The sequence below is a fragment of the Protopterus annectens genome, chromosome 6.part1, assembly GCF_019279795.1.
Source record: "Protopterus annectens isolate FY-2018-M chromosome 6.part1, PAN1.0, whole genome shotgun sequence".
In the NCBI taxonomy this organism is placed as follows: Eukaryota; Metazoa; Chordata; order Ceratodontiformes; family Protopteridae; genus Protopterus; species Protopterus annectens.
Window position 1 is genome coordinate 383,286,861 of NC_056738.1, and position 27,092 is coordinate 383,313,952.

Consider the following 27,092-nt stretch of genomic DNA (forward strand, 5'->3'; position numbering starts at 1 on the left):
GACGAAGGAAAGGTGGTCCACACAGCCTACCTACACCTCACAAAGGCCTTTGACACCATTCCCCACTCAGGTATTATAGACAAGCTCACCAGCCTGAACATAAACCCCTACATCATGAGATGGGTTGCCAACTGGCTCGTGGACAGAACCCACATGGTAAGAGTTGCGGGAGCTAGGTCTGACTCTAAACCGGTTACAAGTGGCATTCCCCAGGGCTCAGTCTTAGGACCCCTCCTGTTGGCATATACTTCTCAGAGGTACAGGCAAGCACAGGAGGACTATGGCTGACCAAGTTCACAGACGACTGCAAACTAGGGGCTATAATTGATTCTCCAGCTGACACAGACATCCTCCAAAAGGGTCTCACTGAGACAGATACCTGGTGTAAAAACCATGGCCTCAAGCTAAATGCCAAAAAGTGCATAGTCATCCCCTTTGGAAAAAACAAACTACCCACAAACTACCACATAGGTGGTGGCCCACTAAATACGGAAGAAGTAATAAGGGATCTGGGGACCCAAGTAGATAATAACTTCTCCTTTGATAATCACATTGCCAAAGTAGTTAGAAAATCCTTCTATGTGGCCCACCTAATCACAAAAGGGTTTGCATCCAGATCAAAAGAGGTCATTGGGCCCCTCTACACATCACTCATCAGATGCGTCATAGAGTACAATGCCCCATTTGGGATGTACCTTACAAGACACCTGCAACAACTGGAAAGACCACAGAAGTACCTCACCAAGAGGATCACTGGCCTCAAGGAGATGCCCTATGCAGCTTGACTGAAGAAACTCCAGCTGTACTCGGTTGCATACCGCCTACTCAGAGGTGATCTCTGCCTGACATACAAGGCCATGTTCAACCCAGAATTGATGGACATGCTCCACCTAAAGAAAACCATAGCCCCTTGAGCCACACGCTCCAGGGATCTAAACCTCACCACAACAATAAATAAGATGTGCTGGAGGGATAGATTCCTGTTCCAGAGTCTTCCCATGCTCTGAAACAAGATTCCAATCTACATTAGGCAGAGGTCCTTGCTAACCCTCTTCCAGAGAAACCTTGACGAGTGGATGGGAAACAGAAAGTTTACCCAAGGGATCACTTCAATGGCTCTGCTGGACAGTGGCACAGGGAACTAATCTAAGGGGGTGGCGAAAGCCAACACATTCCAGCTAGGCTTATAAATGCCATCGGGCAGATAGCCTAGTACCTACCTATGAACCTATGAATCTAATAAATGAATGAATGAGTAATATTATAATACTATTTAAAAAATAAATTTTGCTATTAGTGACTTTTGTGCTACTTATAATTGTTATAAAAAGTAAATAAAGCAAGGTGGCTCATGACTATAACACAGTGTCATTCTAAATGATTGGCATTTCAAAGTGAAAGAAACATTTTCCAATATTAATCCAAACAGCACTGTATCAGCTATTATATATCAGGTCTGAAAATGGTGCTGTGCAGTCAGTGTCTTAAGTACTTACTAAGGGAGAAGACATTCAGGATTATACCTGACAAGGCCATTCCAGTCAGGAAACGAAACACACAATATAAGGCAAATAATGGAGAATAGGCTGCACAGGTCCCAGCCACAGCCATCTGAAGGTTAGACCAAAGCAAGACTGTCCTTCTGCCAAATCTGGATTAAAAAAAAAAGAGGTTAAAGAAAGTAGATAAGAAAAAAATCTAGTAGATAGCAAAAGAAGTCATCTGATTTATATAATAAGCATATAATATTATAAACTATTAATTATATAATATATAATATATAAAATATAATAAATATAAAACAATATAATATAAGCATCTAGCCTTCAATCTAGACACTTTTGGAATAAAACACTGTAATGTGATATAATATTATGTCTGTGCTTTACACTGAAACAAAAGTAGTATTAGGAGAAATGTACCTGGAACACAAGATAGATACATTATGCATCATATTTGCTGACACAAGAATGCATGGCCCACTGGTTATATGTCTCTTTTTGAGGTATCCCAGGAGAGCTATATGGTTACGTGACTTGCTAAGATTTATACAGTAGACAAAAGGAGGCAGAAGGAATCATACCTTGTATCACGGACTACAAGAAGCAGCTCATTAGCAGCTCAGAGCCTTACTCTTCTGTGCTAAATGCCAGACAGCTAGCTGCCATTTCTTTCTTTCTTTCTTTCTTTCTTTCTTTCTTTCTTTCTTTCTTTCTTTCTTTCTTTATTTCTTTCCATCTATCTAACTAGCTATCTAACAATAGAAGCTAGGTGGCAAAGCAAATCTTGGAGAGGAAAACCTTGAGGAAGACATTGACAACCAAGGTTGGGAGGGTGGCCTAATGGTTAAGGTGTTTGCCTTACAAACACAAGGTGCAGGGTTTGAATCTCACAAGGGATAATTGGCTAGGCTTAAAATGGCTCACAAGGGCAGTTAGCCTAGTACTAACCTATGAACCTATGAACCTAAGAGTGGAGAACATCGACATCTGTGCAGTAACAGAGACCCGGTTCAAGGCTCCTGAGAGTACCCCTGTGCTACGAGATTACAAGGCATATCAAACCTTTTGGCCCCCAAATCTGAACCAAAGTACTAAGAGATGTGATGACTGAACCCCCAAAGGCAGAGGTGTATCTGTCTTCATAAAAGATACACACACCTCCAGACTTGTTGCAAAACATAACGCATCAGAAATACTTCAGGTACAATTATCAGTGGACAAAACTGCAGTCCATGTTGCAGCCTGCTACAGATCCCCCACAATGTCCCAAGACTCCCACTCTGCATTCCTGGACACTCTGGAAAATATAAAGGTCCAGCCTAATACCCTTATACTGGGGACTTTAACTGCCCCTCCATTAGTTGGAACAACTACTCCTGCTACAACTATTTTGCCCAACGTTTCCTGGAATTTATCAACTCCAATGCCTTGAACCATCTCATTCTCACTCCCCACTAGGGGAAATAACATTCTTGACCTAGTCATTACAAACATGGGGGACCACTGCTAAACTCCTGTGATATACCCCTCCCTGTTTAGATCCGACCACAAGTTAATCACCATTGATATCCAAATGCCACCCCCTCCCCCGAAAAAGGAAACCACAGTGAAAAACTTCTCCATAGCTAATTTTGAGCTTCTAAGGACAGAAGTGGCAAGCTTCACATCATCCATAGAAATGAGGAATGGGGGTATGGCTGCTGAATCATACACCAAGGCACTGTATGAACACTTACACAATTTCACAGATAGGGCCATACCAAACAGAACCAACATGTTCTCCTCTGAAAAAAGGAAGCTACTCTGGTGGACCCCTGCCATTAACAAACTCTACAACAGAAGGAAAAAACTGTTGCAGAAAAGGGCAAAGTTCGATGACTGGAAAAATTCCCTTGGAAATCTCAGTAAAAAACTGAGATCCCTCATCAAATCCACAAAAGCTAGTTACAAAAGCAAAATTGCTACAGATACTAAGGACAACCACAAGGCTTTCTTTAGTTATGTCAAGAATCTGCATAATAATACGCAGATTTGCTCGGAGCTACAGCACAATGGCACCACTTATACTGAACCAACTGATATTGCCAATATCTCGGCCGACAGGTTTAGTGCAAACTTTACTCCCCTTCACCCCTCAAAGGGCCCATTCACATACCTGAGGAATACCAAATCCCTATTATCACGACTGCACAAGTAGAAACCGCGCTGACCAAAGCTAAGAATACAGCTTCCATGGGACCAGATAATATACCAGGTTGTGTCCTACAAGATTTACAAAAAGAATTGGCACCACACCTGAGTGCCCTGTTCAACTACAGCCTCAGTTCTGGCTTTGTTCCCACTGAATGGCATACTGCTACAGTCATCCCACTCCACAAAGGGGGTGCGACTACTGACCCTGGGAACTACCGCCCCATCAGCTTGACGAGCCTGATCTTTAAGGCTATGGGATGTATTATTACAGATCTTATAAATAAGGATATAGGGAACCTTCAAACCCTGGATCCCATGCAGTTTGAGTTTGTGAAAGGCAGATCATGTCTGCTCAATCTGATAGACTTCTTCAACGCTGTCACCAGAGCAGTGGATGAAGGCAAGGCTGTTCACACAGCCTACCTCAATCTAGCCAAAGCCTTTGACACCATCCAACACTCTGGAATCATTGATAGGCTCACAAATTTGGGCATTAACCCTTACATCACTACATAACTTGCCAACTGGTTCACTGACAGAACCCAAACGATGAAAGTAGCTGACTATAAATATGACTACCGGGGAGTTACAAGTGGAGTCCCACAAGGATCGGTTCTCGGTCCTCTTCTGTTAGGTATCTACTTCTCTGAAGTTCAAGCTAACACCAAGGGACTCTGATTAACCAAATTCACAGATGACTGCAAACTGGGAGCTACTATTGATTTTCAAGCTGATGTGGACATCCTACAAAAAGGCCTAATGGAGACCAATGACTGGTGCCAAAACCATGGCTTTGGCTCAACGCCAAAAAATGCATTATCATTCCCTTCCAGAAAAACATGGTGCCCACAAACTACCATATCGAAGGGAACCCACTTAACTCTGAAGGTGTTATAAGGGATCTAGGGACATGGGTAGATAGCAACCTCTCCTTCGACAACCACGTTGCCACTGTAGTTAGGAAGTCCTTCTACGTGGCACATCTTATCACAAAAGGTTTCTCATCCAGGAAAAAAAAAAGTCATTATCGCTCTCTTCTCATCCCTTATCAGACCCATTATAGAGTACAATGCCCCATTTGGCATGTACCTCACTAGACAACTCCAACAACTGGAAAGGCCACAGAAGTACCTCACTAAGAGGATCTTAGGACTCAAACACGTGCCTTATGCAGATAGACTTAAAACATGTAAACTTTACTCCGTCTCATATCTCCTACTTAGAGGCGATCTCTGCTTGACATACAGAGCCATGTCTAACCCAGTTTTGCTAGACGTACTTCATCTGAAAAAATCCCAATCCCTCTATGCTACTTGCTCCAAAGACCTCAACCTTATCATCACATTAAACAGAACCTGCTAGAGGGATAGGTTCCTAACCCAGAGACTTCCAATACTCTGGAATAAACTCCCCATTCACATCAAGCAGAGTACCTCACTGGCCTTCTTAAAGAGAAATCTTGATGAGTGGATGGGAAATAGGAAATTCACCCCAGGGATCATTTCAATTGCATTGCTAGATAGGGACACAGGGAACTAATGTCTGGTAAGCCAGATGACTGGGAACACTATTGGGCTAGGCTTGCACTGGCTCCAGCACTGTTAGCCTAGTACTTACCTATGAACCTAAGAGATATGGAAAAATAGAAAAATACAGTAGACTACAGGTATTGATCAAACGTATATTTCAGAGTGAAAGGAGGAAGTTTGTGAATTTTAGAGCAGCTAGACAATATAATTAATGCACAGTTTACAGAGCAAAACAGATGGGATAGGAAATGTACCATGATCAAAGGACTGTGATCCAAAAATGGTACCCCAAATGCACTAAAGGGGTAAGGGAGGGGGGAATGATTTGAAAATATATTATGGCATAAGATGCAGTATATAGGCTAAGTCCATGGTAAAATGAATCAAAGATAAAGTTTTAATCTAATTCTAGAGAAATAGATAGAAGCTGTCAGGATGAGATAGCAATTGCAAACACAAGTTCTCTGACGTCCTGGCTATGGAGAATACTGCAGAGACACTATAATAGTCATGCTAGACTGAAGGACATTGGCATTATTAAAAGGGATACATACTGGACATGTGAGGAACAATGTAATGGTATGCTCTACACATGTTGAGAGTGTGAATGTGTGCAAACACTGATGAAGGCCATCTTTATATATTTATTTTAACTATGTTATATAAAAATCAACTTGAGAGAGTCATAATATATATATTAGAAAGTTATTTTAATAGAGTAAATAAGCTTGAAATGCTGTGAAAAAATCTTGCTAAGAGTGAAAGCAAAAACTTAAAATACAAAGCTTAATCATTTGCTTGAAACTATCACAGATTTAAATTCTGCAAAAATTTATGGCAAAAACTACCATGGAAGTGTATGAGAGAAAAGTAATGGTCTCATGATCAAAAGTAACATACGTCTTAACTAAAAATTAGTGACTATAAAAAAAGAAGCTAACTCTATCTCTAATTAAAGTAACTATGGGCAAAAAGATGATAAAAAATAGTTTGCTAATAGCCAGGGTAACTAGTGACAGTGCTTTAATGAAATACTGCAATGACTCAGTACTGCAAAGCTAGCAGAGTGCTACCCCAGTTGATGATATAGATGTTAGAAAAAGAAGTATGGCGTGCAGAGTTAATTCCCAGGAAAAAATTGGTGAATATGATCCAAATTGTTGTTCATGTGGAAGGAAAATAGGATGGTCTATGAAAATGAAATCTGAAGCAAGTTTGGATTTTGGATAATCATGAAGACATATCACAGTTTGTTTGAATTGTTGTTTCCTTGTGTTGTGGAGTTTGGGTCCCTAGTTTGGGTGGACCTTGTGATGTATATCAGCTCCATCAGGGGCTCTGATTTGTGAGTGCTTTGTAGTAGGTCAGTAGGTCAAGTACTATACCCTTAATAGTCAGTACTAGATAGATATAAGGGTTTACTATCTGCATATTACATGTTTTGTTGTTTACACTCTTTTCTTTTTGTGAGTAACCTGTTCTGTGGTTAGCTGTTGATGTTGTAATTCTTTTTAGCGATATTTGACTTTCACTTTTTTTCATTAATTTTTTTTTTTTTTTTTTCATTTTTAGCTATGGTTATATCATGGTTAAACTAAAAACATCATTAAAAAATAGTAACATCCACAGGCTTGCAATCATCGGCAAGGCTTGCAATCATCGGCAAACTTTATCATCCAGAGGCCTTCCACATTAGTCTTGACTTCATAGAAGTATATGCCAAACAGGAGTATTCCCAACACTGAGCCCTGTGGCACAAAAATCTGGTCACCTGCTCACCCATGATCTTCTACCCATTCCTTTTTAAAGTATGTCCTTGGTTATTCATTGTTATGGTTCATCTGTTGAAGTAGAGATTTATGTGTGAGTTTATAGTTTTATTTGGAGTGGAGTGGTGAGAATCGTGTCAAATGTTTTGGCCAGATCATGGTAGGTGGAATGTACAGCCCTCCCTCATCATGGGTCTTTTGACTAAAAAAAAGAAATCCTCCAGATTCAGTAGGCATGGCCTGCACCTGACAAAGCCAAATTCAGCTTGGTCCAGTGTATCAAGGTTTCTTATGTCATTATTTATCATGTCCATGATTATTCTTTCAATGGCCTTACATATAATACTAGTCAATTCTAATAATTTCGGTCGGGTCAGAGGTCCCCTTTTATGCAGAGGGATGTCTGTTCCTGTCCTTCACTCTACTGGAAGAAAGCCAGTCTGGTGGCTGTGGCTAAATAGAGATCTTAATGGGCCTAATAAGTCCTGATTTAAGCTGTTTAAGAGGCAACCTGGTATATTGTTAGGCCCCACTGAAGACCTGTTTTTAGCCTTAGAGAGTGTTCTTTGTTGATATTTGGCAGTAGAGGGATGTAGGATATTTCTTGTGGGAGAACTGGAGGTGATGGGGAGGTGAAATGTGAGCTGAATTTGTCTGCCAGCAAAATTGCTATATCTTCTGGCTGAGTATAGGTGATTGCTATCTACAACTAATTATGCACATTGTTGGGTGTTGCCCTTAAGACTGCAGACATTACTGAAAAATGCCTTATGGTTATCCTTAGCTTTGCAGGCTATTTTTATCACAAAGTCTGCTTTTAGAGACTTGACTACTCCACTTATTTGCTTGTTTAGACTAATGAGGGACTTTTCTCTGCTGTGCACACTCCCTCTTACTTCTCGACAGGATTTTCTTTCTTTTGTTGTACAGCCTATTAATACCAGGGGTCCACCAGGGTGGATTGTTTTTGTGGTTTGACCAGGGTTTATTTTAGTCTGGTACTGCCATTTCTATGCAGTTGTTTATATGGTCACAGAGGGCTTTTGTGTATGTCTCTGCATAGTTTCCTGTGTTTTCTGGATTTGGGGGTACTTGGAAACTAGGAATACCATCCCTTAATAGGGGTAATTTAACTAAGAGAAGTTCTTGAAGTTTTTGAGGGTAGGTGGCAGACTAGTTTTACCTTTATTTCAAGGGAGACCACTTTGTGATCTGATCTTACCAGTGAGAACATCACATGTGTGTGTGTGTGGGGGGGGGTGCAGTACTCTCCCATATTTGTGAGAACTAGATCTAGGATATTTCTTCCCCTCTTGGGAGTGCAAACTAGCTGCTCCAGGGTATTTGAATTTACAAATTCAAGAAATCTTTGGGCCTGCATGTTAGTGATCATGTATGCCTCCCAGTTAATGCAGGGGTTGCTAAAATCACCCATGAGTATGGTATTGGACTGAATGGTGAGTGATTCTAGTCACTTCAGGTATGTTGTATGTGCTTTCTGGTTCATGGTGTGGTGTGGGCCTGTAGCTAGCAAGAATATGGTAATGGATTTTTCCCAAGACTAATTGGACATGGAGTAGCTCAGCCATGACATACTGTTTGACCAGCCTTGAGGTGTGCTTATTTTTTATGTAGATAGATATACCTCTGCCTTCTGCTCATTCATGTTCATTGGGTGGTTGAAACATGAAAGGCATTATAGTCATGGCTTTGGAGCATGTTTCATTAACTGCACAGATGTCAGCAATCTTCAGGGTGAGAAGAGCTTCCTGAGAGTGCAGTTTCTTGTAGAGACTCCTAGCATGGAACAGTTAAGACTTTTAACTTGTCTTGAGTAGCTTTTATTATGTTGGAAGGTTTGTGTGTTTTGTGATGCCTAAAAAGGCACTATGGGATGGATAATATTTTGGCCAATATCCAAAAGCCTAGTAACAGGCAAAGACCATACCTGGAAAAACAGTGTGGCCTGTCAACCATGTCCTCCCAGGATGACAAGTATTGGACATCTTTGTAAAGACACTAGTAGCTAAGCCAATTGTTAAAGTCAATCTGTCGATCATTTTCTGCTGGAATTGTGGCATCATCCTTGGAGATGGTAGAATGCTCCTCAGTGCTTGGCTCATACCTTCCTGTGACACATATTCTGAGGGGTCAATCATGCCTCTCCATATAGTTCAAGGAGGTACATCTTAGGTCATTCATGCCCACAAGGACTATAACTGAGTTATACTGGTACTTGGAGTAAGTGGCCTGAGTGCTTCTGTGAACTTTTGGATCCTGGTCCCTGACAGGAAACTAACTGTAACCTTCTCCTTATCCAACCTGGTAAGAGGAACATTATGTGTCTCACAATGGAGTCTCCTGTGACCAGAATATTTGGTTATGGAGTGTTTTGCCTTCTGGCTTGGTAGTTGAGACACAATGAGATGTGGCTTTATGTGCCATGATGGGAATTGTCTTGCTTGTCTATGTCTTTCTGAGGACTGTGACTGCGAGGCCTTTGAGGTTTGGGTAAGTTACATGTTACATGTTACAGTTACATGTAAGCACCTCCGGATATGTGTGTCTCTATCTGTGGTCCTTTGTGGGTGTGGAGCGTGACATGTGAGTCACTGACAACCTGTTTGTTTCTTTTTGCGTCTGTAAGTCAGAGTCTAGCTTTTAGTGTCAATGTGTAACTACGTCTCTCACATACCGTATTTATCGGTTCAAGAATTAAGTGGTTGCCAGTGTACATAATGTAATTGTTACATCATTTCAGGATGCCCATGTTCACCAAGCTGGATGCAGAGACAATAGGAAAGTGCCCATCCTTGGTTGCAGCTCCTAATGTATACTTGCAAGGGATAGGAGTGGAGAGTGTTTGTAACTGGATGAGGGAAGGGTGCTTACTTGGTGTAATCTGCAGCTAACCTAACCAGTGATGCTGCCCAGTACCCAAACCAGATGCTGTCTGAGCAGCAATAGTCCTGGTTGCTCTAATAAGGTAAGGTAAACCTAAATAGACCTAACTAAATGCCTAAATGCTGCTCACCATGCAAACTAGTTGCCCTGTGAGTAATGCAGGACTGAGGTAAAGTTCCAAGGCATGTTTTTTAAGAAAATGTCAACTTATGTTGATTGCCTGTATACAAGCCACCGGTAACTTTTGCTGCATGAGGCTTATATATGATCAGAAAAAAACAAGTTTTACACTTACTATGGCCTAAGGCCAATCAGGTAAGCACACAATGAGCTTTCTAACAGCAATTCCCAGCTCAGATAGCTGATATTATCCCTTTCCTGCCACAAGAGTGCAGACTTTGACCTTCTTAATGTAAAACTACTGGTGTGTAGTCCAAGTTTTAAGGAACCACAAACAGATGCCTAATACTAGTTAAGAAACACTAGTTACAGTATATTTCAGTACAGAACAGCAGTGCTTACAGCAGTTTGAAAATGTAACTTTAAACTTGCAATAAAACAATAAATAAAAGAATAAACTTTCACAGTATAATGAAAATAAGCAATGTTTCTCAATGTTTGCATTTGTACAGGGCACTAGCACAGGTAGTAGTTCCATGCAAATAGCAGTGGAAATATAGAAAACTGACTACTGAACCCTCCAGACAATAAAACAACTACACTTATAGCCCTTTTGTGTTCCTCCCAACTCAGGTAGACCAGGTAAACCCCTACTGCCACTAGACGAATAATCCCAGTCCTTCGTATGTAAAAGCACATTAAAAGAGTGACTAGAGTGAAATACCACTACAAACAAACTTAAACTTAATAAAGGCAATAAATAATTCAACATCAACCAAAAAATTGTAAGTTCTGCTGACCAGCACTATAAAGGTTGTCCTCTGCCAAATTCCCAATAATAATCAAGAAATATCACCCATCAATTGAAAATATAAAGGTTTAATTATTCCAAAACGTAGATAAAACAAACAAGTACAAAATAACTAGATTTAGCACGCTTTAGTCTTGTATCACGAGACTTCCTCAGAATCAACAATGATCCATTTCCAACTGCTTAAATATCCTTGAATTGTGGCTAGCAATCAATAAATTGTCATGGCAATAAATCATTTATGCACTTACAACCAAAATATACTTATGAATACATTTTGTGATTCAAATTATTTATAATTAAATAAAAAATTCTATTTTATTTTTTCTTTTTAAACAGTATTTAAACTGTTCATTTTATAGGTATTTGTGTTGTTATTATATCTATATGCACATTTTACATTTTTTAGTCTGTAGGGATATTTATATTTATTACATTCTTTATATCTATTTTTATTATTTAAGATTAGCATATTTCTTGTTAAGTATATTAATGTTTTTTAAGATATACCCTATTTATATAACCAATACAGAGCTTTTGTTTAGGATATATGACATGACACTATATAATTTGAAGTGTATTGTATTTAAAGCGTATTTTGGGCCTAAATGGTTATACTGTTGTGATGAAGTGCTTTGATTTATTGCCATGACAATTTATTGATTGCTAGCCACAATTCAAGAATATTTAAGCAGTTGGAAATGGATCATTGTTGATTCTGAGGAAGTCTTGTGATACGAGACGAAAGCACTAAATCTAGTTATTTTGTACTTGTTTGTTTTATCTATGTTTTGGATTAATTAAACCTTTATATTTTCAATTGATGGGTGATATTTCTTGATTATTATTGGGAATTTGGCAGAGGACAACCTTTATAGTGCTGGTCAGCAGAACTTACAAATTTTTGGTTGCTTTTGTGGTGTCGAGGAGTGGTTTTTGTGTTATCAAATAATTCAATATAACAGTAGAGTACTTTAAACAGCTTACAAAAATCTGATTATTCAATAAAACTACTTCACTTTGTAGAAATAAGCCAATTGCCATTCAATTGTGCAGAATTTATAAAGGCACTAAAAACAAGGCATGTTGATTAATAAGTCCTCCAGCCAATAAAACAACTATGTGTAGGAATATCTAATGTGTTTTCCCAGCCAGTACAGACCAGGCTACTACCCAGTGCCACTAGATGGAAATATTTTGTCTTATTGATGTAAAAAAAAAAAACAGAAAAGAGCTTGCTAGAGTGTAAAAATACAATACTTTATTCAACAGATAGCTAGAAAATGAATTCAGATCAAGTAATTCAATAGAATAAACAATGAGACGCAAAATACACTTTTTTTTTCAAAATGAGCACAAGGAAAGGCAAATAAACAATTACAGATATAAATAGCAGTATAGAAGGGGAAGGAACTTATAAACCTCAATTTACAGTAAGGATGGGTAGCTTAAAATCACTAAGTTTAAAGAGGAGCTCGAGGAATGGGAGAGTGGGTGGCAAAAATAACTAGCAGGGAGTCACCAATAGTGCTTGTAGTTGTGGCAGGTCTTGAGTCTTATCAGAAAAGACAAAGCCACAGATATTCTCTGTGTATTTAAGTATCACTAAAAAAACAAATTAACCAATGAGACAACATGTGTAATGTGTAGCCTATGTAATTTAAGTGTCTATCTGCCACATAAAACAAAACACAAGGCCAAGCAGATTTCTTAAAACAGAAAACAAAATGGAACAGGTAAAATAGAAAGCAGCTCTATCAGTTTAAGCAACTCATAGACAAAAAAGAAATTTACTTTCCTCGCATGGCAGGGAGTCACCATCAGTGCTTGTAGTTTTTGCAGACCTTGAGTTTTATCAGAAAATACTCATCCTCTGCAAGGAAATTTACAATCTGTTTCAAATAAATTTGCTGTCCATAGTCCATAGATATATCCAGCTTAGCTGTAACCTTTGAACTTATGCTCCCCCTGCTTACACATTCTGTTTGACAGGAACTGCGTAGGGAAATGTGAATGGCAGCTTGTACAAGTAATTGATGGCTTGTAGGACTGAGTGTCATTTGCTGTTTGGAAAAGTCTGAAGACATTTGATAAGCCCATGGTAAGGCTTGTATTAATACATGAAGACATCAGAACAAGAAATTAAAGGAAATTACATTCCTTGTACCTCATGGTATACATCCACATTTGATAATGCAAGTATTATATATACCATTATTAACACATGACATATGTACACTTTACTTTAATTCTCAAAATGGTATATGCTCTTTGGCCAATTAGGAGCTTAGTTCTCATAATGCTCCATATTTGCAATATAGTCTAGTGATCGAGCTATAATATACTAGTCAGGTAAACCCACATTCCCTGTCTCATATGCTTATTGCTTTACTGCTGACCATTTTGCTCCTTTGGCTGCTAAGGAAACTATAAATTGTATAGTTAATACACACACAGTGTTTGCACTTGATTTTTGTACTTGATCTGTTATTAGATGTTCATGCAATGATAAGTTTTATCTTTCTTTAGAATATACATTACCCACCTGTCAGACAGCTGTCCAAAGATAATGCCTCCACCTAGCACACCAGACATGTACACAGTCTGTGCAATTTCCTTCAGAGATCGTGACTCACAAACCAAATCCCACTATAAAAGAGAAAATATGATACACCAATAAAGCAATCATTTTAACAACAGCCTTTTAGACTCAAGCAGAGTTGACTGCCCTTTTTAATGCAAACCAATTCAGAATTTTAGGAATATTCTAGACAATTTTCATATTCCCTAAATGTATGACATCTTAGCAATATTTATAAAAAAGTCATTACAAACCATTTTCCTGATACACCTGCTACATCTGCATTTTTAAAATGAATGTGTAGTATTTAAAATGTTTTCCACTATTTACAACTAGATGCTATTGTCCATCTTTCGTGGGGGGGGGGGGGTTGCCATTCACAGTAGGTGCGAGAAGATACACACACACACACACACACACACACACACACACACACACACACACACACACACACACACACACACACACACACACACACACTACATCTGTTGTTAATATGTTGTTAAAGGAATTGTAAAGGGGATCACATTAGTTGCTTATTCAATCATTTCACCTATGACTATGACTGAAATGATGTGGCTGTTATGTGGTCCATAGTCAGTGGCACTGGGATAATGCAGATTTTGATGCAACTGCACATTCACAGCAACCTGAACACACAGAGCCAAAAGATGTAAATGGCAATTATAACTGAACAAACTGCTAACCTGTTTAACCTTCTTTTATTTACTTTGTTAAACTGGGTGTAAGGGGGATCTTATTATACTATAAAGTAATTTGATAATTGAAAATGGTATTAGAATTCTTACCCCGACTCTACACATGGAGGATGTGTATAACTCACATGCTTTCCTATCTCACAGGGATGGTATTTTAATTTGGCTATGTGTGCTGGAAATGCTAGTATAATATTTTAACTTTGACAATGCCAGTGCTACTTTTGATTGAAGAAGTGGGCTTGGGCATGGGGGGAATTTGCTGCAAACACAAAAATGAGTGAATGATGACATACTGTCCCAATCTGGAGACTGGTCCTGTGAGCTGACCACTCTGGGCTTATCCCTTAATATTGGCTGGAGGACAGCTGTGACCAGGCTGCACTTGGATATTCTACTACTTGTAGTACCAGCTCATGTTCAGTCAAGAGGGTATAGGTTTGCACTCTGATCGCTACTCATTGCAATTCTGTCAGACAGTGATGCATGTGCAAAAGTTATTCATTAAAAATTCCCTTCTCATATTGGGTAGAGCTTCTGATTTTGGCCCTTATCACTAGTACCCCCATGTCAGTAGGGATTCCAGCTTTGCTGTGCAAGGACCAGAGGAAGAATTTGAAGGAGCTTACCAGAGAAACCGAGGTTTTCTAGAATCATAGTTTCAGAGATAGCTGTGCAACAGGATAAAGGAGTGATTATAAATTAATATGATATGATATAAAAAGTATAATAGTCTCTATTATCTGCAAAAATTAGGTTTGGCAACTAACCAATTTGTCCAGGGTCTATATCATGTATCAGTCGATCATTTTCTGCTGGAATTGTGGCATCATCCTTAGAGATGGTAGAATGCTCCTCAGTGCTTGGCTCATACCTTCCTGTGACACTTCGACTGACATATGTTCGAACACATATGTCCAAAGTTATGGAATTCGACTAGCTATAAAAAAATAAAAACACAACAGACAAATATAAAAATTGTTGTATGCAGGGGGCAAGCCCCCCTGCACTCCACACCCTCGCTACTTAAATATATCAACTCTGAGATCGCACCACATTGAAGTGAATGGAAACCTCCGCTTATGGAGACTTCCATTCACGCTCGGACATTTACAAATTCGAACATATGGTCTCGACCATATTTCGTTTGAAATTGTAAATGTTCGACTGTGTGATAGGAACCCTTTGTCCAGGGACACCTTCAGAAGGGGTTACATTAATATATTAGTGGGAGTTAAGTGGGTTGGCGAGATGAAAGGATTAAATGGAAGGAGGGATGATTGGGAAGAAATGAGGTAAGGCGGGAGGGGCTTAAGGGGGTCTAGACAAGTGTAGTTGGGTAAGTAGTCACATTTTGGAGTGAACTTGCTAAGGCAGGGTACTCCCATGACGACCTGTAAGTATAAGGGAGGAAAGGTAGTCCTCTGGGTATTGGTTGGTGGCAGATGGTCTGTGGTATGTATTATTTATTTAGTTATTTGTTTATTTATTTATTTTCTCTCTCTTTAGGGTACTGTGAATTCTCAGGCCAGGGGGGTTAGAGATCAGTAGCTTTGATCCCGAGTGTTTTGGGCAGGTGGTCACCAAGTTCTTGAGATAATAGGTGGTCGGGGTAGTCATTTTGTCGGCTGTTCTCGAGAAAAAAAAAATGAAATCATGGACTATAGTTTGTATTGGATTCTGGTAGCTTTGCAGTTGGGCTCTGTAGTCTTTCCAGGCCGATGTTTAGCTAGTCCAGGTTTCTATTTTAATGTTTTAGCTATGTAGTGAATTATTTTCCTTTGGGATTTGTAGATTCCGTTTACCTGTGCATTTTACTTATCAAAGGTTGGGAGGCTGGCATTGGCGTTCGTTGGTGGTGAGGGTGTTGTATGGAATTTCAGAAGTCATGGAAGTTGAGAGAACCCTGAATTTCTTTTGCGAGCTCTAGGCTTAGAGTGTGAGGCTTGCTGAGGGAACTCTGTACTCGGCGAGTGCACTGAGAATTGTTTTCACAAGCTCTGAGGGAAGAGAAGATGTTTGAGTTCAAGTTCGATTAAGTGCTTTTATCAAAACAGCATTACACAGTAAAAAAGCAAGTATACGTTATTGACAACACCAACAACATAATTAACGCTGCTGATCACTGAGCACAAAATAAACAGCTATTCATATACCAATAAAACGCATGACTACTGCTGTTGCAGCACTACCTTACCTCCACCTGTTAATGCCCATGCTGGAGCAACAACAGTCTCTGCTCCCTCAATGCTCTCCCTGAGTGATGGGTAATCTTGTAGTTATAGTTCTTTCTGAACCAATACACAACATTCACCCAAATTTGGGACAGACAGTGGCAATGACTGCAAGACCACTGAGATTATTATCCCCTTTGTGAACAAAAACAAACTAAAACTTGCTGCAATACTGTTAAACATTTGGATTACAACATTAATGTGATAGCAATATTTGAACGGATGAAAATATAAGAGGCAGAGTTCCGAATTTGGAGATGGAAAGTGTAGGGCAATGCTGTGTGATAGTGGGAAAGAACTATAGTTAGTCAATGAAGCATGTAAGCTGGTTTTGTGTTAACTAAAAGGGGTAATGTTTTGCCATAATCAGAGGCGTAGAATTTCTGCTAAAGGAGAGTTAAGCAGAAAGGCACAAGTAGGTCGAAGTGTCCACTGCAATGAATGATTATTATATCATTGCCTATTAGTTGGGAACACGGGGCGGTTTGCTTGTGGGACTGGGCATGGCCTGGATCTGTGCTTCAATCGAGTGGCTAGCAGTCATCAGTTTATACTTTGCTAGAATGGCATGGTAGAGTTGAGAGAGCCACATGCCTTGGTCTGTTTATGGGGTTTTCTGTCGGTGTATGGTCAGCCATGCAGGTGTTTTGGTGGTTTGTTTCCAATGGCAAGATCAAAGGGATAGTGGCTACTTTTCAGGCATGCCCAAAAGTCATGACCGAATGTTTAGAATTCTCCATACTATAAGGCATTAGTTAGCGGATTTCTGTTTTGGTAGGTACTTTTAACACTGCAGAGCTGGATTAGTTGGTAAAGGACTGAAGTCAATAAAGGGGGGGCACTACATCAAGTGGTGAGGTCTTACTTTGGGGAAGTGTGATTATCGTTTGCACAACATGACATTGCGGGCAGAATAAGGCTTTGTCCAGATTTCTGGCTTTAAAAGTTGAGAGGTACGCAATTGCTTTCCTGTTTATTTGGTGGAGTGTAATAGTAATGAAGTGGCAAGCTTTGTGGGAGGCAGGACCAATTTGGATGCATTGAAGGAATTACAGGAGAGTCTAGGAGAAGCCCTGACAGCCAGAGGCCTGGAAGAGGTTTGGAGGTTGGCTGAGAAGGGTGCAGAGGTGAACTCGAATGACTTAATGGTGTGCTCATAATTTGAAAAGGAGCTGGTTAGGCTAACTTTTGGCTGCACAACTTGATCTATTCTGGTTAGGAAGTTGTGGGTTGGTGGGGCAACAATTTAGTAATGTGGAGCAGGACCTTTGTATTGGAGGAGCATGTTGTCTTTTGGTGTGGTTAAGATGTTTGAGGAATGAATAGCTGGTCATGTTTGCAGATTGTGAAATGGTATAGTAATGGATGCTGGCTGTGCAGGCATGGTTAATGGTTGGGAATGTTGAGCTGCCTTTACAGGGAAAAGGGAGGAAGAAGCTTTGGCTATATATATATATATATATATACATAGATAGATAGATAGATATATATATATATAGATAGATATATATATTATAGCTCGCTCCTTGCCTTGCTCAACCAGTTTGTGGTATCTTTCACACACCCTTTTTTGTGACTCACCCTAGTGACATTGCCATGTGTAGCTGGTATGAGGGGGGGTGCTGTAATTCAACCTTAACTGCATTGCAGACATGCTTTCACTTGGCTGTTCCTGACTATGGCCCAAATGGTGCTGGCCCTGCTAATCTGTCAGAAGTACTGAAGGGTGGAAAGGGGAAGATAGGGAATGGGTGGGGAGAAAAAGGCAACATTACACTGTTTGTGCCTGATTCCATGAGTAAGGCATTAATAGATAAAAGTATGGCATTTGTAACAGCAATCTTATACACTGATTGTGCTTGGGATTCTGTGGGTAAGGCATTGATAGGTATAGGCACTGAAATTCATGTTAAGGTAACTGGTTTGATTACCTATAAGTCTGAATAGCAATAGTTAAAATGAGTGGGAAAGAAGAAGAAATGGAGAAAGGGAAGGGAAAAGGGAATAATAAATAAAAAAAATCAGTTTTGGGCCATTGCCCTACTCTTATTTATGGCTTTGTCCAGATGTTTTACTGTAGGAGGTATGGCTCACACTCACTTCTGCAGTTACTTTTACTAGCTCAAAGTTGCTACGGATTGCTCAGATTGGGATGCATCTGCAGTTGACTCCTACTGACGTAGCTAGGCGTCAGATATTGCTTGTTCATATTTACATTAATATTCCCAAAACCATGCTATGAACAAGGTTTTAAAGAGATTTCACCGTAATAAACTCAGCTGCATTAAAATTTGAGCCATTTAGTGGAGGTAAATGCATACAAACTGTTGTATGATATTATTTCATATAGATACAAGTTTCACATTTTTTTTTAGATATCTCAACAACCAGTAAGACACATGGAACTTGGATCCTCATATGAAAGTTCTCACCCAGATAATAAAATTTTGCTGATAGTATGTGTGTAATTTTAAGTTTACAAAATATTATAAATGTAATAGTTATTGCATTTACTGTGACTTAAAATTCAGTTTAAGACTGGGAACCTGAGGAATACTACCACTATAAAACAGCTGGGGCTGAAGAGTTTGCTATTTATACTTCTGTCGTGGGCCATTTAAGGGAATAATATGATTCAGTACTATTTGCTGTCAGGATCAGTAACTTGACACAATATGACAGGCTTTTAAATATGGAACGTCGACTAACATGAACTTTTATGGCACAAATAAGGAATGTTCCTTGACATAAAGAACACTAGAGGGATATGGGTAGGTTAGGGAGGTACACAATTTGTAAAGGATGCCATGGGAAGGTTTAATGGTGGTGCATCTAGAAGTATGATGCAAACGGTAGGGGATACTGAGGTCTGCATGGGAGGTGCATTACAGTTTGCAGGGCTAAAATAATTAATCTAGTTCAGGCTGGCAAAACATTAGCTGAGAGGATATGAAAATTATAATTTCATAATCTAAAGTATTTCTTGAATTAAACACAGTACCCAATTCAGAACACTAAATGTACTGCTCATTGTTAGATAATAAGTTAATTGGTAACTGCATTGTTGTTACTGGAATGGTTCCTTTTGTTTAGTTGGCAGCTTATTTAAGGTAGACCAAATGTTAAGATGGGGGGTCTACTGACATACTTAGAACAATGGCAGTACAATTGTCCAACAGTACACTTATTGAGATTTACACTGCACCATTAAGTTGTATTTATTAGTATATTTCAGATTTAGGTAAATTGCTTTCAACAGGTAGGAAGGACATAGTGCTTTAGTGGGAGGTCTGTAAGTAAAAAGTTTTGGTATGTTTGTACTGAAATTATATTTTTCTTATTTTTTTTTTTTACAGGTGTGAGAAGCGCAGAATGGCAGCAGTCAGTGGCATGAAGGAAGCAGATGTTAAAGGTGAGAAGTATAGTATTGGCACTGGTCAGTGAACTGAAGGAAGCAGGCTCGAAGGTGATGGAGGTTCTTATGGCAGAGGTTCCAGTCACTAGAGTAGTGCACAATGATCTAGGCAGTGCAGTGCAGAGTGTGTAGCACTCAGTGGTCTAAGGAAATGGAATTCTGTTGGAGTAGGTTATTATATTTTGCTTATATTGCATAATGGGACATTTGCAAGGTAACTTCAATTTTTGTTATTACCTATTGGGTAGGAAATAGGGTTACAGATAGGCAGGTTGGTGGTAAGTGCCCTTGTATAGTTTCATGGGGCATTGGGTAATGTTTTGGAATTAACTTTGGCTTGTAAGGCTGTAGGACTCATTAATATATCACTGGTAGTTAGGGTACAGGAGAGTTAATTAAGGTACAGAAGGTATACAAAATTATGATTATACTATTGGAGAGGGATCATTGGATTATTTTAACCATTTAGTCAACTGGTGGTTTTGAGTATTTATATGACAGGGTTTTCAGTTGATGATAAGAGATCCAGTCTGGTTTAGGGGGATTTGGAACGCCGAATGATGTTTGGCTTAGTCCTTCTTTTGTGGATAATTACGTTTGACAAATTTTAGTATGAGGGAGGGGAAACAGCTGGGTCAGGCTAGTAGGTGGAGAAGAGGGGCAGCCTTGTCCTCTTCTGTTACCCCTCTGGTGTTTGGATGTTCATTTAAGGGATTTGGGGAAAGGAAAGTGCGCAGCTGGAGGAGGCTTGCTAAATAGATAAGTAAGCGGAGGTAAGGATGCTGCTTATTTGGTTGGAAGGTAATTCAATGAATGGTGTATGAAGTGAGATGGGGACACTGCTTCATAAGTAAAGTAAGTGAGCAGAGGTATGGATGCTGCTTACTGGGTCAGGATGAGTAAGGTCATGTCATCCTGAGTTATTTGGTTGCATGGGTAATTCAATAAATGGGATATGAAGTGAGTCTTGGACGCTGCTTCATAAGCAAAGTAAGTGAGCAGAGGTATGGACGCTGCTTACTGGGGAAGGATGAGTAGGTACGCTGTCCTGATTAACATTACAAGGATGTTTATGCTGTGATTAAAAGCAGTTATACTATGTTCAGTTGTAATTAATAAATTTGGTGATCAAAGCTATGTTATGGACGTTTAATAAAGGTTGTCAAATGTCATTCGGTGTGATGTGTTTATTGAAGGGGACTGGGACAATGAAAAATGATATCACAGTATTGTAAATTCAGATTGTGGTTATAGAAACAAGATGTCCCTGCATAACTGCAGTAACAGTGGGCTCCAGCTGTACAGTCTTTATAAAAGGAGCCTTGTTACAATAGTACATTTCAATATATATAGCTTTGCACAAGGATGCTTATATGAAAATAAGCCATCATAGATGTCCCTATCTTTTGTAAGTTCAAATAACTGGGAAATAATGCAGTCTCAAAGTAATATTAAAAAAATCTAAGAGTACAAACAACCACACACAAAGGGTAAGGTGGTTCACACAGCTTATCTAGATCTCACCAAGGTTTTCAACACCATCCCCCACTCTGGAATTATACATAAGTTCAGTAAAATAGGTATAAATCCCTATGTCACAAGATGGGTTGCCAACTGGCTCACGGACAGAACCCACACTGTGAAAGTAGCAGACTCCAAATCCGACTTCAGACCAGTGACAAATGGAGTACCACAGGGTTCATTCCTGGGTCCTCTCCTGTTTGGTATCTACTTCTCTGAAGTACAGGCTAACACAGTAGGTCTTTGGCTAACAAAGTTTGCAGATGACTGGAAACTAGGAGCCATAATCGAAACTCCTAACGATGTGGACATACTACAAAAGGGCCTCACAGAGACAGATGCCTGGTGTCAAAGCCATGGCCTCAAGCTCAATGCCAAAAAGTGTATTGTCATCCCCTTTGGTAAAAACTCTTTACCCATGCACTACCACATAAGTGGTAGTCTAATTAACACCAAAAGTGTGATAAGAGACCTTGGGACACAGGTGGACAGTAGTCTCTCCTTTGATAATCACATCACCACAGTGGTCAGGAAATCCTTCTACGTGGCTCACCTCATCACAAAAGGTTTCTCATCCAGAAAAAAAGAGGTCATTGTTCCCCTCTACTCATCACTCATTAGACCCATTATAGAGTACAGCGCCCCTTTTGGTATGTACCTCACAAGACATTTAAAACAACTGGAAAGGCCACAGAAATACCCCACAAAGAGGATTACTGGCCTCAAACAGATGCCCTATGCAGACCGTCTCAAAAAACTCCAGCTTTACCCCATCACATATCACCAACTCAGAGGCGATCTCTGCCTAACATACAAAGCTATGTCAAACCCAGAGCTGTTGGACATGCTCCACTTAAAGAAATCCCAATTCTTCCCAGCTACATGCTCTAGGGACCTAAGCCTTGTCACCACAATAAACAGAACATACTGGAGGGATGGATTCCTGTCCCAGAGACTTCCCATACTCTAGAACAGACTACTTATCAATGTCAAACAGAGCTCCTCATTAGCACTCTTCAAGAAAAATCTTGATGATTGGATGGAAAATAGGAAATTCACCCCAAGGATCACTTCTGTGGCTCTGCTCGACAGGGGCACAGGAAAATAATTGTCTTGGGTGGCGAAAGCCAGGGTACCTTTTTGGCTAGGCTTATATAGGCCCTAGGGCTAATAGCCTAGTACCTACCTATGAACTTATGAACCTATGAAGTGTTATGCTGAGTACAGCCAACACAATGAAATGTCCACACATACCTCTCAACCTCTTAGTGCAAGAAATCTGCACAAAGCCTGTCATAATGGGGGAACAAAGGCCCCAAAATAGGAACACGTTTTAAATATTGCTCTTATAAACTTAGAAAGTTGCTAGAATAACAGGATTTATGTTAGCATGCATTTTTTGAAGGATATGAAGTCTGAAACACAAAAGAATGTTATTATTTAGTGACTTTAATCCTTAGATCATCCCAGTGATTTATTAAAAACAACCACATTTTTTTATGAGGAACAGACCAAAAATGTGAGGAAAAAATCTGGACATTGTGCGAAAATCTGTACAGTTGAGAGGTATGTGTCCACATCCTGTTTGCATAAAGTAAAATTATATCTTTGCTTTCTCCTGCAATATATTCATCAGAATGTAGACTAAATACAAGTTAGTAAGCAGCTTTTGTTTTTACTTGCATATATACGTGTGTGTGTGTGTGTGTGTGTGTGTGTGTGTGTGTGTGTGTGTGTGTGTGTGTGTGTGTGTGTGTGTGTGCGTATGTATATCTATATATATAATCAAAATTCATATAATCTGGACTATATCTTTCAGTTTTTGAAAACTCAAACAAACAAAAAAAAGAACTCTACATTTTTTTGTGGAAGGGTCTGCCCCCCTGCACCCCCTGCAACTTATATATACCAACAACAAGATTGCGCTACAGTGAGGGAAAAGGCTAAATTCCCTGAGGAAGCATTTGTATGGAGATTGTGCTACAGTGGGGATCAGGGAATTTACCCTTTTCCCAACTGTAGTGCAGTCGCAGAGTTGGTATATATCATTTGTATGGGTTGTAGGGGTGCAGGGAAGAGCTTTGTGTTATTATTTTTCAATTATTTATCTTTTAGAGTTTGACACAAGACCTTCTTATTCCACTGAAGATCACTGTTGAATAAACTGTACAGGGTACTTATACAAGGATGAATAGGTTATTCCAGATTTTTCATCTGGATAAAGCTTTCTTTAAAACTAAGAGAAGATGTAAATTGCTGACTACAGGGATAAAATCTGCACATGCCAAATAAAAAAACTGAAAAAAAAAAAAAAAAAATATATATATATATATATATATATATATATATATATATATATAATATATATAATATATATATACATATATATATATATATATATATATATATATATATATATATATATATATATATATATATATATATATATATTTGTTTGTGTCTTTCAGCTTTTCCCGGTTAGGGGTCAACACAGCAAAACTCCATTCCGCTAATGATTGGCAGTTGATTTTTACGTACCAGCTTGGCAGGCCTGATGCACAACCTTCAACAAAGGTACGCCCATTCACGCATGTCTCCACGCAGAAGACGCTGTAGCTGAGAATCGAACTGGACAGCGTCTTACTGTGAGGCGACAACGCTACCGCAGCACCATCACCGCGGTCATACACACATATATATATATATATATATATATATATATATATATATATATATATAAATATATATAGATATATATAGATATATGTATATATATGCATATATATATATATATATATATAGATATGGTGAACTATAAGGTATTTTGTTTACTTTGAGAATATTCTCAAGCAAAGCAAGGGTCAACTGTCAATTAATCATAGACCCCTACAATTTAAAACATTTCATTTCAACCACCAATATGCACAACAACATTTCAGCAATATGTCTTTCTACAGCTGGTTTTCAATATCAGAGAATAACAGCCCTGCTCTATATAGAAGGATGTCATTTGCATATATAGCTATTGCAGTTGATTGAATGGTAACAGTTATGTCAATTATGAAGACTGAAAAAGTATGGGGTTCCTAATACTGAACCCCTGGGATTTCTGTAATAAAGGTACCTAGAGTAGACTGTTGATTTCCATTTTGAATGTTGAAGGCTGTAGTTGGAGGTAATTTGATACCCATTTAAGAACATGGGACCCAAATGCAATTTTATACAGATTTTGTATAAGAAGGGAATGGTTTATGTATTCAATGCCCCTTTCAAATATATGAAGATGACTCCTATAATTAATGCCATTTCCATCTTACAATATATTTTTCCACACTGTGTGAGAGGCACTAAGAATGAATCCATATTGGAAGTCTGTATAAGCAGGCACAATTTTTAATGTACTCCAATTATCTGGTTGTGGTTTATTTTCATAAGTAATTTTGCAAGTGCGCATAACAGGGAATTGGGGTAGTAATCCTGAAGACTGGAAGGAAATGTAATCTCAGAAAATGGGTAATAGATGCATGTTTAAATTATTGTGGTATCTTGCTTGATGTTAGTGTGGGGTTTGACCACTATGGGTGCTGACATAAGTAAAAATGTAGGGCAGAGAACATATTTCCATAATTTTATTATCTTTTCCAGTTTTTAAAGTAGATCTATAACTGCTTCAGTTGAGATATTTTCAGAAATGGACTGGTGTGACGTGGAATTAGACAGACTCGAATGCAACAATAAGTACTTGACAGAAAATAAACTCGCACTGAATACCTCCAAAAGTGTCAGCATGCTCTTTGTTCACACCAAAATTTGTCAGTAGTAACAACATAATAAAAAAAAAATTGGTATGATGATAAAAGTATCTATGAGTACTGTTGGACTTAAATTTGATGCTTACACCTCATGCCAAAAATAACTGAGAAAGTAAATAACTCATTTGAACCCATACAATGTTGTATTCAATCATCTTACCAACTAATTAAGCAGGTCATAATCAATAAAATGTGTTATTCCCTAGAAATTAATCCAGTCTCCCTATTACAACCCAAAATTCAAATAATAACATCAAATACCTATTAACAAAGTCTGCTATTTCATTTCCAGTACCCTAAGAATCCAACATCATAATGAAAGTAAACTGGTTCCCAGGAAGAGCTTGAGCTGCAGTACATTCAGGAGTACAGACTTACAAATGTTTCTGCACCAGTACATTCAGGAGTACAGACTTATAAACATTTCTACACCAGTACATTCAGGAATACAGACTTACAAATGTTTCTGCACCAGTACATTCAGGAGTACAGACTTACAAACATTTCTACACCAGTATATTCAGGAATACAGACTTACAAACGTTTCTGCACCAGTACATTCAGGAGTACAGACTTACAAACATTTCTACACTAGTACATTCAGGAATACAGACTTAGAAATGTTTCTGCACCAGTACATTTAGGAGTACAGACTTACAGACATTTGTACACCAGTACATTTAGGAATACAGACATACAAACGTTTCTGCACCAGTACATTCAGGAGTACAGACTTACAAACATTTCTACACCAGCACATTTAGGAGTACAGACTTGCAAACATTTCTGCACCAGTACATTTAGAAATACAGACTTACAAACTTTTCTGCACTATTACTACCCCTTCGTCTTTCACAAACTGAAGACCTCAGACATTCAGCATATGTTACTCATCCTACAGAGTTTTGGTTAGATCGGGTTATCGGAGAAAAACAAGTTTTCATAAAATAGTTCCAGCAAAGAGGAATCACTTTCTACAGGGAAAATAGCTAACTTTACCTTCAGAAAGAAACTGATAAAATATCTGAAAGATACTTCTAGATACGGCTCCTTCAGGGATAATGGCTTACTTCATTATAACACAAATCTCCCAAGTCCTGTACTGGACAATGTAACTTCTTTTCTGACTAAATGATAAACCCCTTACAGCAAAATGCTTGTTTGTGTAAATGTGATTGCAGTACTACAATACCAATGTAACAGTCAAAGTTGCCTAAAGTGTTTTATACGTGTAAAATCTAAACATCACTATAATATTATTAGTTTATTTTACTTTAGTGTTTAAGTACCTTAACTGAAATTAAAACTGAATGAAATTAAGGTGCTATACTATGTACAGATCGTACAATTAATTATTTTATAATGTTGCACTATATATTGTTTGCACTATTAATGTTCATACTATGTTCTGTTTATCTCTCTGTACCTCTCTCTCTCTCTCTCTATATATATATATATATATAGACAGATACATTGTGTGTGTGTGTGTGTGTGTGTGTGTGTGTGTGTGTATACACATAATTGTCTTTGCCTATTCATGGCTGAAAACAGTCCCGGGATCACTCTACCCACACAGATAACAAATCTAAATAAATATATGAATATTTAAAATCAATGTGCCTAGAATTGGAAAAAAAAAACACTTCAACTTCCTCATTTGTGATAAAGATAATGTTAGAAGGCATGTGAAAATGCAAAATTAAGTTGCCAAATTAATACTCTTTCTCAAAGTGGTGGAATGTGTGTGTGTGTGTGTGTGTGTGTGTGTGTGTGTGTGTGTGTGTGTGTGTGTGTGTGTGTGTGTGCGTGTGCGTGTGTGTGTGTGTGTGTGTGTTATAAACTCTTTACCATTACCCTTTATTATGATAATGATCTGTCTAATCATCGCTACTGTGATGAAATCAAGAAAACTATTCATTGCTGTAGCCCAAAATAGTGATTCTCTGAATGTTGAAACAGAAAGGTTGCAAGTTTCCTACAGTGTT

At 38.6% G+C, this 27,092-nt stretch overlaps 1 protein-coding gene across 1 annotated transcript in view; it reads right to left on the bottom strand.

Annotated features, from left to right (window-relative positions):
• The window catches only part of LOC122805295 (solute carrier family 22 member 6-B-like), a 183,451-nt gene that overhangs the window by 155,295 nt on the left and 1,064 nt on the right, over nucleotides 1-27,092 (bottom strand). Inside the window, exons 2-3 of the mRNA XM_044075383.1 lie at nucleotides 13,374-13,477; nucleotides 1,497-1,651 (exon numbers count right to left, since the gene is read on the bottom strand). Of these exons, the coding sequence (XP_043931318.1) occupies nucleotides 1,497-1,651; nucleotides 13,374-13,477 (259 nt within the window). The remainder of the gene's footprint in view (nucleotides 1-1,496; nucleotides 1,652-13,373; nucleotides 13,478-27,092) is intronic.